Raw genomic sequence first — 15,866 nt, forward strand, 5'->3', positions numbered from 1 at the left:
TTCGACCAATGTTTTGACAATTTTTTAATGCCGAGATTTTGTTATTTGTGCGATGCCTTCAGCTCTATCAGGCCCAACGTTTTAACGCAAATTTCATCTTGGTCAATGAATTGGAAATTTACACCGAGAATTCCGAGATTGCACCTTTTGGCCGAGTCATTTTTTAAGCAGATGATTCAGTTTTTTTAGGTGGCTACCATTTCCCGTTTGATTGAGCTATTTTTTTCCTCGACCCATTACCACCGAACACTTTTTTTAAACTTTTTTCACTTTACTTTAGTTCTTTCGCTTTTAATGCCGCTTTAAATTGCTCGTATAGTTGCCACTGAAATTTTCTTGCCAATAAAAACTGATAAGAGTACAATAACGCTTGTGGCCCAATTCGTAAGAACAAAATAATTAGTAATATTTCGTGCGGCTTAAGATAAACGATTTTAAAAGTGATAAGATAAATACATGAGCGTTTAGCGTACTCGAATCCCGGATACTCGCAACCCAGTTTCGGCTCCGATTAGGTTTCCTTATCTTTTAAATGTTATTGATGAATAAGACTAATTGCAAGTCGAAATCTTTTTGTTCATTGTGCAAATAAAAATTAAAACGCAAAAGTATTTACATATTTATTCAGTAAATACCGCAATTAGTTTTATTTTGAGAGGAATTAAATAAAAATCCTCAAGTACTCTAATTAATTGTTCAGTGGAGAAAAAAGAAAAGGTACCTTGGGGCAGATTTGTGATCCATATCCAAGGATATGAGCACCAAAGGCAGCATGAGGTTTTATTGTTAATTTTAACGCAGAAAAAAAACCAAAAAGTACTGAGCGGTAGTTTCGTGTAGTGTATAAAACGATTTTACCAAAAAATCTAACGCAAGGACTTACAATTGAGTTTTATTTTGAGAAAAAACTTTAATCTTAAAAATCTTTGATAATTTATTTTTTTGATCAAAAATAATAGTTTTTTAAATACTCGAAAATAATAATTTTTGTTGAAGAAATTTTTACAAAATCGACACTTTAAAAACCATGGCAGAAATGCAGTATTTGGATGAAAAGAATGATATTTGCGTAAACCATTATTTTTTAAGGTCAAAACATATAATTTTTTTGTTTGAGAAAACAATCATTATTTATAGTCCCTGGTGAATTAGACAAATGGTTTTTTTTTTTGTGTATGAAAAGTTCTTAAATTGGTCTTTGGGGTGGAGGTCGATAAGATGTTGTTTCATTGTTACATTTGGTACCCAAATTACATCAATCAAGTGGCGATGGATCTTTTTCATGCTCCTGATCTTGTTCATGATGGTGGTGATGATGGCGATGGTGATGGTGATGATGATGATGTCGATGTTGAGGATGTTCTATCTCTGGCTCTGGCTCAGGCTCTACCTCTGGGATCAACTCGGACTCGCGTTCTGGAGTTGGGACTTCATCCATTTGCGTTGACTTGTCCAATTTCCAGCCTATTTCTGGAGGCGGAGTGGTTGTCTTCTGTGATTTTAGTGAGAACATGGATCCGATTTTCTTCAGTTTGCTGTGTACCGATGCCTCTACGTCATGATCCCCTGAGCTCTTGAGACTTTTCATAGATACGCCCTGCGACTTTGAAGAATGCTTTGAGCGGCTTGAAGAGGAACTGGCCGAAGATGAGCTGCCAGAGCCAGAGCTTGTGTGCACAGGTTTGGTGGTTATCCAAATTTTGGCCGCAAACAAAGCCTCAGATTTAAAAGCATCTTTAAGTGATATCTGCCAAGAGAAGCAATTGGTTAAACAGGACTTATTCAAGACTTTTTGATAGGTTTGGTAAAACAATCGATAGCACTATCGATACTATCGATGGTCAAAAAATTTTAAAAGCATCGAAAGTTTGGGCTCACAATCGATACTATCGTTCTATAAAAATAGATTTTTATTATGGTATAATTAAAGAATATTTGGAGTGTAATCCGGTATATTTCTGAAAATTTTCAACTTTCAGGTCACACTGCATTTCCAAAAAGTTTGAGAAGGACCAAGTTATGCTGAGCATTTACAAAAAACGTAGTGAGAAAGTGAGCCTGCACTTGAAAATTTATGAAGTTGGTGTAAAAGTCAGCGTCAAAAAAAATAAACTAAGAACTTGGATTTGTTTTTATTTATATTTTGTACCTCTTTTTCTGAGTATGAAAAATTTTCTGTACGATCGATAGTATCTGTAGTATAGTATTGATAGTGCATCTTATCGATGTTTTACCAAAACCTTTCTTTAAAACCCGAATTTTCTAAATAATAATCATTAAAAATAATTTGTTTGTTTTCGCTTTTTCTACCTGTTGCATACAATGAAGCCTTTTACTCTTCGAGTAACGAGCATAATAAAATAGGCACAAAAACAGGTGAAAAGTTTAACTTACACTTTTTAAAATATGGTAACACTAAAAAAATGTGTTCTTTTTTAAATATGATTCTTTTCAGGATAAAATTTTCAATATAACTTTTAATACTATTGTTAAAGTTCGAAAAAATCCTAGATTTGTGTAGTGTTCAACAGGCTTTACCTTACGTTAAATTCTTATTAAGCGCAAATAAATATTACCTTTTCTTCAATAGCTACTGACTTGACGTTCCAGAGGAACTCCGTGCATCCGAGTACCATGGCCGAAAACAATCCGAGTCCCAGTACCAGAAAGACACCGCCCACGTTCTCCAAGCCCAGTTCCGGAGTGTCTCCGCCTTCCTCGTCGCTTTTCTCGCAGTTGCCTCCGCCGTGCATCTCCTTCCACCACTTTCGCTTTAGTTCCGCCAGCTGTCCAAGCTCGCCCAGCTTTAAGACTGCCCCGCTGATCTGTTTGCGGTATGGGGAATCTAAAAGAATATTTAAAATCATAACCAACTTTTATATCAAAATATTGTTTGGTTTGTTATTTTTTTTGTAGTTAAAAACACAATTTTCAGGGTAACCCTTACCTAGACATAAGTTGAGAAATTGTAACTTTTTGATTGCTAAATTTTACTAATATAATCTTATATATGTATAAAACTGAAGCTTGTCGAAGTAAACTTTATTTCTTATTTTTTAATGCATTTTATAAACCGTTTTTACACCAGTTAATAGTAGAGTAATATAGACAGTCTTGATCAGGATCCGATCTAGCCATGTCCGTCTGTCTGTCTGTCTGTATGAGCTTCGAGATCTCGGAAACTATAGAAGCTCGAGATTTGGGTCTTGGGTCTCCATAATCTAGTAGTTCCTCGGCAGCGCAAGTTTAGTTCAAAACGGAGCCACGCCCACTCTAATGCCCACAAATCGTGAAAATATGTACTGGCACTTTGAGACATGCTTGGAAGTAGGTGTTTCTATGTGTGGGTTTTGGTCATATCTATCGGTAGACACAATTTTTTTTTTAAATCGAGCTAATGTATTAGAAGCTATGAAGATTATGAAATCCTCTGCCGCCGATCTGCTTAGACAGAACCATATTTTGTCGGTTTAATTAATAAATTAATAATAAGAAAATTTACTGCAAAAATGTGTTCTTTCTATTTTGTTCTTACATTTTGTACTGTAGTGCCGGTTAAGTTAATTCCAACAAAAAAGAAGTAGCTTGAAAATATTAGATATTTCATAAAACGACTGTAATGTTAAACAAACTAAAACTTTCCGATTTTCCGATGACTTTTTCGATCGTTCCTATGACAACTTTATGATATTGTTGTACGATTTTAACAAAATTAAAACCGCAAATAAAACATTACTATGTAATTCTCGAAGTTTATTCAAATAAATTAATAAACAACGAAGTTATAATTTTAATTTCTCGTTCACTGCGTTTAAAACTTTTAATAGAAATTATTATATTTTTTTTATTTTGTTGTTGGTTAATTTTTATAGCATCATGTATGTGTTTACAGGTTGATTTGTTTACTGAAAGTTGTTACTAATTCTGTCAAGTTAAGTACTAAGTGTTAAGTCTACTTTAAATCATTCCTTTATTCACTTTTAACTTTACTGGTAAACTTCTTTAGTCGGTTAAAGTATTTTAACTGTAAATTTTGGATGAATCTACTCTAAAAATATAAACATTACGAAATGTAATACGTATCATTTGCAGTAGACTTCAAACACTTCTGATAAATTCAATGCATATTAAAAGTAGAATTGGTTTATTTTACTAAATAGCAAATAAAAATTGTCTACGCAGAGCGATTGTTGAAAAAAGGGATAAAGGGGTGAAATGATGGCAGTAAAGTCAATTTGTTTTGAAAAAATGTAAGGGCTAAATTAAACTATAATCAAACGCTTTTTCCCCTAAATCAATTGAGTTTCTAAGACCCAAAGCACTCTTTTCGATGCGGTATTATTCCTGGTAAATATTAATTACTAAATAAGGCTCTAGTCAACACTCACTGAAGGGCATGGCGATGCCATAGCTCTTATAGTCCAGCCAGCCGCCGATTTGCACCAGATCGCACTTGCGCTCCACATTGTACTCCAAAGTGGTAGACTCCATCATGAAAGCGTATAGGTTCTTGCCCTTTTGCACCCTCTCGACGCCCTCGTCATTGGTTTTTGTAAAAACTGAGGGACTGGCGCTTTCCATGGCGGTCCACATCTTCTGGTAGGTACTGAAGTTGGAGTCCCGAAAGAAAGCCATTGTGGAACCACCGGCCATCGCACCGTACTTAATCTTGTTCTGGGCCGCCAGGTCCTCTGCGTTGTTGATCGAGTTTGCCTGGCGGGAGTTGGTTAGAAAGGCGGCCAAGTTGGCCGTGTACGAATTCAGCATCATCAGAGCGAAGAACCACCACATCCCAGTTACCAATCTGGTGGACGCTGCCCTAAAAAATTCATCATAATTAAATCCAAGGATTGTGCGCTTTGGCAATCTGCTCTTACTTGGGCAGGATGTCACAGCCCTGACCCATCAAGGAGCCAATCGAGAGCCAGGTGGTGTTCATAATAGACCATATGTTCTCCACCTCTTCGGGCTCCTTGCAGGGATGCGGGTTTTCCCAGTCGTCGGGCGCCATACGAGCCAGTGCGAACAGGAGCAGTGAAATGAAGAGGTACGCTGATCCCATGTAAATCCACACGTCCAACGAGAATGGAGACAGAAAGGAGAACAGATCAGTGGGTGGGGTGGGAGGCTTTGAAAACAGGATACTGATTCCCAAGGTCATGAAAGGAGGTGTAAAGTCCACGGCCTGGCGTCGGGAAGAAGTCATCGTCAAATCACAGATGCCGAGATCGGCGTTCTAAAAGTACAAGCCAGCATTTAAAGTTTTTAATTTCGTATAATAGAAAAGCTTTCAAAATAAAAATGTTAACTTTTAGAAAGTGTGCAACTGTTGAAAAGCGTTTTGTACAGACATATTTTTCTAAATTTTCAAATCAAACAACGTCATATCTTCAAGATAAAGCAATTAAATTAATTTCGGTTTTTAGGTGTGAGATTTTGTCGGGTTTTATCATTATTAGAAATCCAATCCTAATGACATGTACAAAATCTACATAAAAATAGGTGCCGTACATTTAATTCTTTAATTTCAGTTGCTGAATCACTCAAACGAGGATTTTGTTGATTTAAATTTGTTATTGGTATTTCATTGTTATTTAACTTACCCCATCGATCAGTTGTCTCACGATGCCATCCCATGTCTGGGTCATCTTGTTAAGAGCCCCGTACTTGCCATCGGGAGACATTCGGAATTCGTACTTGAAATTCAGCATTTTTGCTATTTCGTCGATGAGGTCAATGGAGTAGCCCTCGTAGCGGGAGTTTCCCCTCAGGACTTCTCCTTCCTCCGGCTCTCGCAGCGTGAGAAACGGGGCTCCCAGGCGGGACGAGACAATGAATGTCTTATTCGACAGCTTCTGGCCAACCCTCTTCTCGCTCTCTTCGTCGTCGTTTAGGACATCCAAGCCGTTCACCGGATCCCAAGTGGCCAGATCCAAGAAGCCGCCAGCATTAAGTTCCATGAAGCGTAAGGTGAAGAAGCTTCTTTGGCCATTCTCATTGAAGTCAATCCGTCCCGTGGAAGTCTCTTCAGACCGCTACAAAGCGTGAATGGTTATAAGCAGGGATTGTAACAATTCCAATTTTAATAATAATAAGAAAAGAAGCAAACTTTGGCAAGCCGAAGTCTATAAGCCCCTGCAGCTATTGTAAAACATAAATATTCTTTAAAACATATAAATTTCGAATTATGTGCGTTTATGGCTAAAAACATTGAAGCTATGATGATTTCAACCTCAATTATTCGATCGTTTCAATGGCTCCTATATGAAATCGTTTTTCGATTTAAAAAAACGTAACTCTGATTTATTTGACAATTACTATGTCCTAAAGAATTTGAAAAAAATGCAAATTAGAGAAGTTAAAATTATTTTTTTATTTATATATTTAATATTCTGTTTGATCCCATGGGATCTATATGATATAGTCGTTCGATATTAATCAAGTTAAAACCTTACTTTTTAAATAATAAACCATTACTATAGTATATATATACATATCGAAGAACTAAAAAAGCAGTTATATATTTTTTTTGTCTTCCTTCATGATATAGTCAATCATGCAGATAGGTATGTAACTGAAAGAATAGTTTACGAAGAAACGGACAGACGGGCGGACGGCTAGATCGACTCTCTTAGAGATGCTGGTCAAGAATATATCTACTTTATAGAGTTGGAAATGTCTCCTGTACTGCAATGCTTAGACTGAAAGTATAACACCTTCTGCAAGGATACAAAAATCAAAATAATAATTGTTTGAAATTCTTAAGTCGACCTTTTTAAACAAAGGCAATTAGTGTAATTAAAAACCATCGTCTTTAATACTCGATGATGGCTCTTAAAAAAATTGAATTTAATGGCAAGCAATTGTCAAATAAATTTGAAAGCTTACAAGACACATTTTGACACGCTATTTTATTGTACTATTATACAACACACAAATTACACACTAATTTCGTCCATTAAAGGAAGAACAGAAAAAAATTTTAATTACAGCTCATATGAAAAAACCAAACTGTGAAAAAGTAATCGAAACAAAAAGCTAAATTAAATGTACAATTGGCACGAAATTATAAACAACTGTTGTGGTTTGTTCAAAAGTTAATACAGTCCAAAATTCAATAACAAAATATACGGAGCCATATGTTTACAGTGAATTTGCTGTATAAGCTTAATGCTTAATCAAAAATTTTTTAGATATATTACTATTTAAGAATCTGAAACGGAAATTTGGTTTCCAAAAAAATTGATAAAGACATGTATTTTGACTTTATCAGCTTTTTTTAAGAAAAACCGTTGGCTTCAGCTTTTTAAATTTAATATAAAACAAGAAGTTTATTTTCATTGAAGTCGGCTAGAAATTTAACAAGAAGAAGCGCTATAGACGAGTGCCTCGACTCTAAGATACGCGTCACCATCATCCGTCACTTCATCAATCTAAGAGCGAACAGCACCTCAAATTTTAATCTGCAAAAAATATCTTATATTCGAAAAGCTTTTAACAGAATTGTTAGATTTGAAAAATTTTATGATTCCATAAATATTGACCGAACTATCAGGCCACAGAGCGGTATGATAGACTCGCAATTTGTGGGCGTATGATGAACTTGCGCTGCAAACAGAGCTAATATTAACTCAACAAATAGTTGTTCTTTTTTTTAAACGTTCAAGTAAAATAAGTAAAATCACTTTTCAAACTTTAGGAGTTTTTCAAGCATTAATCTTTTGTTTATAAAAACTATTAATTTCTATATTTGGTACCTAGCTAGTTTCTGAATAACTTACAGCTTTCATGAACTCAATGATTCGTTTGCCAAATGGCCATGGTTTCTTTCGCCTGCATTCCAGTTCGGGCGCAGAAAGCTCCTCGAAAATTCCGAGCTCAGTAAGTCCCTTGGAAAATAGCCAAACGGCATCATTGAGCAGTATCATCTGGGTTTTCACTCGCTCAGGCTCGACCTTGAAGTAGCGCCCCTCTCGTTTTTCGCGCTCCTCCCAGTCGTGGACTACGTTTTTGACGTGGAAATCGGTTGGATCCATTAGGCGCACCGTTGTTATGTTGGCATCGACCCCAGAAAGGTCTCCAAACTCGATGGAATGAGTATCCAGAAGAGGTATAAACACGCTCTAAGGTTATGGAAATTAATAAACTAAATTACAGGGACATCTTTTGAATATGCACCTGATATTCGCCTAACATTTTTAGCTCATTTGCTTGTTCCAATATTTTCAACAGGTTATCTGGAGCACAGTGCAGGATCAAGCAGTTGTCAGTGGAGAGTTTAATCTCCTTTAAGAAGGGTCTGTGGTCGTCATCCGGACCCAGTTGTTTCACTGTAGTTGGGTTGCTGCTGGGCTCACCGACTTGCAAAATATCCTGAAGTTGCTGCAGCTCTAGAATGTCAAAAAAATTAAATTCTTTCTCGCGTGGTTTAAGTTGAGATTACCTCTGTCGGTCTCATAGACTACAGTAAAGCTTCGCCAGCCAAAACTCTGCACAATCTCAGCCAGTCCCTGGGATAGCAAAAGGTTATCTGGATGAACATTCAGGGTCATTGTAGAGTGCTCTCGATCTGGTATAGATTCATTTGGGATCCAGTCGTATACGATGTGCGGTATATCTAGTGTGTCACATATTGAGGCAATTGTGTCTGCGATGGAGCATCAGAATAACATTTCGTTCCATAGATTGAACAATTTTAAAAACTTGCCAGAACTGCTTCCTGTACTGGGTCCGAAGATGGCAATTACTCCTTGGGAAATCAAATTGCAAACTAAAGTAGAAATGGATCAGAATGTATTTTTAGGAAATATTTGTATTTGTAAATATTATGTCAATGCTTAGTTATTTTATGTTATTTTAAAGGAGATATTAAGTCACAAATATAAATATGTTTATCTTTTATCCAATACTTACCCATTTTTTCCATGATAAAACTATCATCCGTGTTGGCATACATCACAATTGGAACAAGTTCTATATTCCGCTCTAAAATGTTTGCTCGGTCCACAGCAGTTCGGAATGCGATTTCCGATTCATCTTTGTCCGATGTAAAGATGCTACCTAGAGAATATGCGACAATTTTACTCGAATAGCCGCCAGTCGAGACTGTGACCTAATTTGAAAGAAACTCACCCACCATAAACTGATTTCTATCTGCCAGAACCGGCAGTACAATCAGTAGGATATGCGTGAAGAATACCGAATACATTTTGCATGCTATTACCTAGAGATATCCATCAAATGAAACTTATTAAGTTGACTGGCTTTGAGGATGATGTAAAGCTGGCCAAATAACTGCTCGCACGTTCTCAACTGCAATGTTCGGAGGTCTGCACAGCAATGAGCATTGCTCGCCATAAGAAATTAGAACAGAATCAGAGCTATGCTAATTTTAAAAGACCGCGAGCGAAAAAGATCCCGAGAGAGGATCCCATGCAGTTTGTTTTGCTCTGCCCATTCTAAACAATATAAAACATTCTGAGAGCAATAAATAATTAAATGCAAAATTTGGCAGCACAGTTTTGTTTCCACTTGAAACGGTGCCAATAAAATTGTTTTTTTTCGTTATGACTTATGGCAGAGCCTTATATCGCATACCATAAACTTCTTTTAAGTCGTTCATAAAATAAAAACAATTTTTCTATTTCGTTAGTGTGCAATGCATGGGCAAGGGGGAGGGGCAAAACAATCGATTCCGATATTTAGTGCATGCAGAACTGTTAAAAATTAATGTGTTGTCAAATTGCCACAACTGATAAATTTCGGGGACCTCAAAGGAGATTAATTTTATTTTTAGTTGTTAATTAATGCTGTAAATTTTTTGTAACCTATATTTTTCTTAGAGTTAATCAGGAAAGATCGACCTGCAACATATAAAATTTCTGAAATCAAATTTTGTGACGTAAAATTAATAAACATTCGTCTAAACAATTACACTTTTAAAGTATTACCAAATTTAAAATTTTTGCCAAAACAGGCATTTTTATAGAAACGTGCCATAAATGAACTATTTTCTAAAACTAGAATATTTCGATTTTTATGTTTAATATAATGTTTAACAACATTGAATCTATAATGATTTTTCGCTAAATCTTTCGATCGTTCCAATTCCAGGTATATGATATCGTTGTCCAGTTTAAATAAAATTAAAGTCGTAATTCTACATTAATAAGCCATTACTTTGTAATGAATTGATTAAAAACAGCTAGGATATAATTTTGTCATATGTTTTTCCTATTGTTCCCATAGAAGCTATGTAATATAGTCGTCCGATTTTAATGAAACTAAAACCATAGCTCTGAAATATTTAACCATTACCACATTTTGAAGAATATTAAAAGAAAATTTAAAAACGACGATGTTTTAATGTGTGTTATTTAATTTTTTATGATTTTTTCATCTTTATCGTATATTTTAATCCGAGTCTTCATGGTGAGGCACAAATTATACTTAACCAAAAAGTTTTTCATCGTGGCAGGCGTACCACAAGGCAGCTTCCCAGTCTTTACCACGGTAAATATACCCAGGAACCAGCGAACCAGGCGTCTTACTTTGAGGAAGTAAAATAAGCAAAGCGTCAAGAAATAAAACATAAGCCTCGACAAATTACCGCTCTCCACTACGGTTAGTTTACAACACTACAAGCCAAATACATATTCAAAGTTGCAAAAACCTTGTTAAAATCAAACCAACAATCTTTGAATTATTTCGGGCAACACAGCTGATTTCTAAATAAGTAGAATTTGTTATTATTGGCTACCAATGATTTTTTGACTGATTTTAGACATTAAATGTGTGCACCAAAAATACACAAAGATTAGGAACAGCAGCGGGCCAAATGTTGATAAGAGATTTGATTGGAAAACTGCGTCAAATCATAGGCTTTTGTTAAGAGCAGCAGCGGTAGTCCGCTGTTTTATTTCCCCCCAAATAGTAATTTCCCTAGGAAATTTGCTAGCAAGCGAGGGAACTTTGATTATGTTAAGGGGTTTCCCCCGCCAATGTTAACGAATTCACTTCCGACTGAAAACTTGAAAAGGCCTGAAAATTCTGCATTAAGCCTAGTACTCAGATCGACGAACAGTTTCGCTATCGAAAAAACTTTATTCTTTCTAGTCAGACCGAAGTTTCCAGAGTTCACCCGAGTTCGTGTGCTTCGGTCACACTGTCAATCAGCTGGGCTTGTTGACAAGCAATTGAATTTGAGAAAGCAAAATCGAAGATGTTGAATAAGTTTGGTATTGGAATGTTGGTAGATACGCGACTTTTTTGTTTTTGTCGCGAAAACAATAGCAAGCGGAGCAAATCCTGCTCGCAGGTCCACAATGCATTACTGATGGATCTCTAACAGGAAATAACTCCCATATATCCTTGGATCCCTGTCCTTTTTAGAACCTGTTGTGGTCTCCATTGCAAAACCCGTCAAGCAACACCATCAGCTTCTCTTACTTTTCGTCCAAGTTGGCAAATGCCTCGATAGCATTATTGATGACCTGCACTGAGCTTGTTCATAAAGAATTCAGACCTGGCCGAACGAAGGACTTTTTTAAGTTATGATACAGCATCCTTCTTCCAGCTTTCCATGTCGATGGCATGCCTTGTCCTCATCCAGACGAGGCGGAGTGTATGACCTTTTCTGGCCAAGGCAGCAATTTCTGGCTTCGAAGCAGGGAAGGACTGTGTGGGAAGAAGGTTGCACAGAAAAAACATCGGCGGACTAACGGCGGACTAACCCGGAAATTTTTGTAACGGCGAGTCCTTATAGATCATTTGTTAAACGGATTGTGGATGAATCTCTGTGGAAAGGGGCTATTACGCGCTGCGCCACTAACAGCTTGCATTCTTAAGGCCCTATTACTTTTGATTCTTTTTGTCAACATGATTCATAAATCAAGTTAAGTAAAATTAAAATTGAGAAGGCAATTTACGTTTGACCAAAAATGCAAGGACATCTTTATGAATTTCTAAAAATATAACTCTGTGTGTAAAGCGCACATACGTGTGAAGTTTGTATTGATGTGCCTTCACAAAAAAGCAGCTGCATAGAGACAAATTTTTGTTCCTCGTTACTCATCTTAGTGTTATAGAGTCTTTGATTATACCCAAATTTTATTTTCTGTTTGTAAAAGGGTCAAATTTAGGTATTTGTAGGTTTGTAGGTTTGATACTGCTTAGGTCATCTTGGCTTTTGAGTGTTTTTTTGAAACAAGTAGTTTGCAAATATTAAATTGACCTATGAATATTGAAATGAACTGACACTATTTTTGTTCTTTATTACTTTATTGTTATTATTATTACTTTATTATTAATATTATTATTATTATTATTATTATTATTATTATTATTATTATTATTATTATTATTATTATTATTATTATTATTATTATTATTATTATTATTATTATTATTATTATTATTATTATTATTATTATTATTATTATTATTATTATTATTATTATTATTATTATTATTATTATTATTATTATTATTATTATTATTATTATTACTCATGCAAAATACATAATTTTGGTGTTGACTTTATCGACCCCGTTTCTAGACCTTCTTGCGCACAATGTGATCGTAAAAGACGACATATCCAAACTTGGGGGAGTAGACCATCGAGCGCTTTGCGTTCCGAGAGTACATGTTGGTCTGGCCGCCCACCGAGATCATTTTGTGGTCGCCTCGGTGCATGAACATCAGTCCGTAGTCGTGGTCGTGCATCACGTGGTAGTTGTCACTGTCGGTGTACTTGACAATGTTGTAGCGAGGATTCGAGTAGCTGAGATGGTGGGGCATGGGCTTCAGCCGCGAGCGACCACCGAAGACTCCCCGCCAGTCGGTGTGTTTCATGGTCTCGCGGAAGCAGTTGCGCCAACTCATCTCCAGGTCAATGTAGCCGGAGATTTCTGAACCGTCGATGTTGATGTATGAGGTAAAGACGATTGTCTGTTTGGAAAAAAGATTTTAGGTTAATTATATCTGCAGTCAACTAGTGGTGTAATCGAGTTGAGGGATAAACTCCGCTTTTTATACCCTTGCAGAGGGTATTATAATTTCAGTCATATGTTTGCAACGCAGTGACGGAGACATCTCCGACACTATAAAGTGTATATATTCTTGATCAGCATCTCTAGGAGAGTCGATCTAGCCATGTCCGTCTGTCCGTAAGTCCGTCTGTCTGTCTGTCAGTCTGTCAGTTTTAAACTATCTGCTTGAAACTTTCCCAAAAGATATATTTCTATTACAGAAGGAATATAAGTCGGATCGGACGACTATAACATATAACTCCCATAGGAACTATCGGAAAAATAAATTAAGAAAATATTAACTGTTTTTTAATTTTATTTCTAAATCGAGATCATTAACCATTACTAGTTAATGATTTCAGAATTACGATTTAAATTTCATCAATATGAGACGACTATATCAAAAAACTCCCATGGAAATAATCAAAATTTTAAAAACAAATAAATAAAAAAAAAAATGTAATTTCTTTATTTTTTAATTTTTTTTAATTCGTTTTGACATTGTTATAAATTGATAGTTTAGAATTACGCTTTACGATATCATATAGCTGCCAAAGGAACGATTAAAACGCCTTTAACGAGTTCTTTTTTCTCAAGTTCTTATAGCTTTTGAGATTGTGCAAGTTTTGATATATAACACATTTCGGTCTTGGTAATTTTTCTGCGTTTAAAAATTCAACACATTTCAGATCTTTATAATTACATGTGCAAGTAATGGAGGTCGATGAAAAATACATTGGTGCGACTATATAGGTGAAATAAATCTCGGTGTGCTGAACACGACCTCATCATTGAAATTTCTCCACCCTCTCCACTTTGACTCTATATATCGGCCGAACTGAATTTTACTGCCTTGACCTATGATCCAGGTAGTGAAACTTTTTGGCTAAATATCTTTAAACCCAAAAAATTCAACATTTTTTTTTAATTTTATGTTTGAAAAAGAATGCCAACACATTAAAAGATCTAAAAGCACTTTTTTTGGTGGTCCTAAGAGTATGCTATACCATTTTTATGGAAACACCCACAATATTGAAGTTAAATTGTAGTTATTTTTAATATTTACACTATCAACAGCTTGTTTTGATACTGCTTGCTGACAATAACAATTTTATCATTGACAAAACTGTGTGTTATGGTTTTTTCAATAGCCAAGTCATAAAGGGATGTCTCGTGGTCGTGGTTTTGAGGTTTTATTTTATTGTAACTAGGTCTTGGAGCTCTGCAGTCATAAGACTAGTTTCTAACAAAAACTTTTAATATCAAACACAAACACCTTTTGATGAGGTCAAAATAAAATGACAATCGCATCTTCAACTCCAAAAATGTTTGGCTTGTGACATAAAAATTCCAAATTAGAGTGCCAAATACAAAACTAATTACATAAAAATAAAGTTTAAGCAAACTACGTTGGTGAAAGACTTTAAAGATTAACAAACAAACTTCGATAAGCAAGTTAACTTAAATTAAGAATAGATTTAAAATTTAATTTCTAAAAATTAGTTAAAAATTTATAAATATTAAGTAAATACGTTTCTTCCTTTGACTTAAAACCATTTTTTTTAAAACAATTTTTCACACTAAATTGGCGATGCATACTTTTCAAAAGAATTAATGCCTAGCCAGCGCTAGCTGCTCTCAACTAAGAAAAGTTGCCTTTTTTTTGCTTAATATCAAAAAAGTAAAAAGAAACCGAAACCGAAAAGAAAAAAACTTTTTTTAAAATATTGTAACTATATTAAGGCAACGTAATTAGCAAATTAAGATAATATACTTGTATGTAGCTTTACTAATTTTAGTTGATTTCCCGCCAAACTAGCTAAAAAAAACGAAGAACAAATCAGTTTCTTAAAACCAGCCCAATAAATCAATTGATTTGAGGGTCCAAAAAAAAGCTTTCAAATTTTTAAACCGACAAAAAGAGGCTTAAAAAATATCATTTTGAAACATACAAAAAAAAGTATATTATAATAACTTTCCAGGCCAGCTTGGTGTCATTCGACGCTTAATTTAAACTAAAGATTTTCCAAAACCAGGCTCAGAAGCTCCATTAAAAAAAAATGTAGTAAATATGTTATTTTCACCGGTCTATCCTGAACCAATTAATTTTAGAAAAGTATTGGTATGCACACTTTATTCTATAAGCGATACCTTTCGAATGGTGTATTACATGTTACGATCGGACAATCACAGCAAGCTTTCAATTCTGCTCTTGGTGCCCATCGTCACTACATTTACCGCCGTCCAAGAAATCTTTTATAGATTGCGATTGTCTTACCGACAGAATTTTGTTCAAGTTGAGCAACTCGCGGGACTTAAACTCCAGAAGCACGGGGTCCTTGTTTGTGGGCGCCATGAGGTCGCAGAACAGGCCAATGTGGGTTGTCTTTGGCCTAATGGCCTCCAAGGCTATGTCAACCCTCTTCACATATTCATCCGAAGTATAGGGAATCTTGGTGGTGCGGTAACCCAACTGGACGATGGTCTTGATCGTGTTCTGGTTGTTCAGATATCGGTAGTCCTTAACGGTGGCAAACGAGGTGATGTAGTCATTGTAGGTGTCGAACTCCAAAACGCTGAAATCGATACTCTTGCCCTGTGCGCTCATTTTAGTGTGATTGTTGGCGTGAATGTGAACGGACTTCAGCCGAGAGCTGATTCGTGGGCTAAGAAAAAGTCCACAAAATGTTGTTTGTGATGTGAGTTTATTGTGTGTTAGTGTTCCTTATCAGAGCTATTTTTCCATTTTATGTACATTTTGTTAGGCTGTCATTTTTCGTTTCTGGCTCACACCTTACACATGACAATGTTTATTGATACAGCTACGTCTATAAAGAA

General features: G+C 35.6%; 3 protein-coding genes across 3 annotated transcripts in view; 1 reads left to right on the plus strand and 2 right to left on the minus strand.

The window, feature by feature from the left end:
• LOC128253302 (ankyrin repeat and LEM domain-containing protein 1) overlaps positions 1–15,866 on the plus strand; it is a 45,651-nt gene that overhangs the window by 10,993 nt on the left and 18,792 nt on the right. The window lies entirely within an intron of this gene.
• Positions 470–9,319, minus strand: LOC128253297 (glutamate receptor ionotropic, kainate 2). The gene is made up of 11 exons (XM_052981583.1): positions 9,133–9,319; positions 8,914–9,060; positions 8,708–8,770; positions 8,444–8,647; positions 8,179–8,390; positions 7,782–8,123; positions 5,604–6,035; positions 4,878–5,236; positions 4,389–4,819; positions 2,577–2,845; positions 470–1,747 (listed from the first exon to the last, which is right to left on the minus strand). Exons 1-11 carry the CDS (start codon positions 9,206–9,208, stop codon positions 1,256–1,258), a joined length of 3,027 nt encoding a protein of 1,008 aa, XP_052837543.1. The 5' UTR covers positions 9,209–9,319; the 3' UTR covers positions 470–1,255.
• On the minus strand, positions 12,511–15,672 carry LOC128253316 (cilia- and flagella-associated protein 299). Its single transcript, XM_052981621.1, has 2 exons — positions 15,307–15,672; positions 12,511–12,948 (listed from the first exon to the last, which is right to left on the minus strand). The coding sequence occupies exons 1-2, from the start codon at positions 15,634–15,636 to the stop codon at positions 12,553–12,555; spliced, it is 726 nt and encodes a 241-aa protein (XP_052837581.1). The 5' UTR covers positions 15,637–15,672; the 3' UTR covers positions 12,511–12,552.

Source organism: Drosophila gunungcola (genome assembly GCF_025200985.1).
Source record: "Drosophila gunungcola strain Sukarami chromosome 2L unlocalized genomic scaffold, Dgunungcola_SK_2 000008F, whole genome shotgun sequence".
NCBI lineage: Eukaryota > Metazoa > Arthropoda > Insecta > Diptera > Drosophilidae > Drosophila > Drosophila gunungcola.

What these genes read in the sequence shown, in the direction of transcription:
- LOC128253297 (XM_052981583.1), bottom strand. Translation starts at nt 9,208, where the DNA reads ATGTATTCGGTATTCTTCACGCATATCCTACTGATTGTACTGCCGGTT. An exon ending in TTTTATCATGGAAAAAATGG is followed by an intron (nt 8,771 to 8,913) that starts GTAAGTATTGGA and finishes TTTCTACTTTAG; the next exon opens with TTTGCAATTTGATTTCCCAA. An exon ending in CAGTACAGGAAGCAGTTCTG is followed by an intron (nt 8,648 to 8,707) that starts GCAAGTTTTTAA and finishes GCTCCATCGCAG; the next exon opens with ACACAATTGCCTCAATATGT.
- LOC128253316 (XM_052981621.1), bottom strand. Translation starts at nt 15,636, where the DNA reads ATGAGCGCACAGGGCAAGAGTATCGATTTCAGCGTTTTGGAGTTCGAC. An exon ending in ACTTGAACAAAATTCTGTCG is followed by an intron (nt 12,949 to 15,306) that starts GTAAGACAATCG and finishes TTTTCCAAACAG; the next exon opens with ACAATCGTCTTTACCTCATA.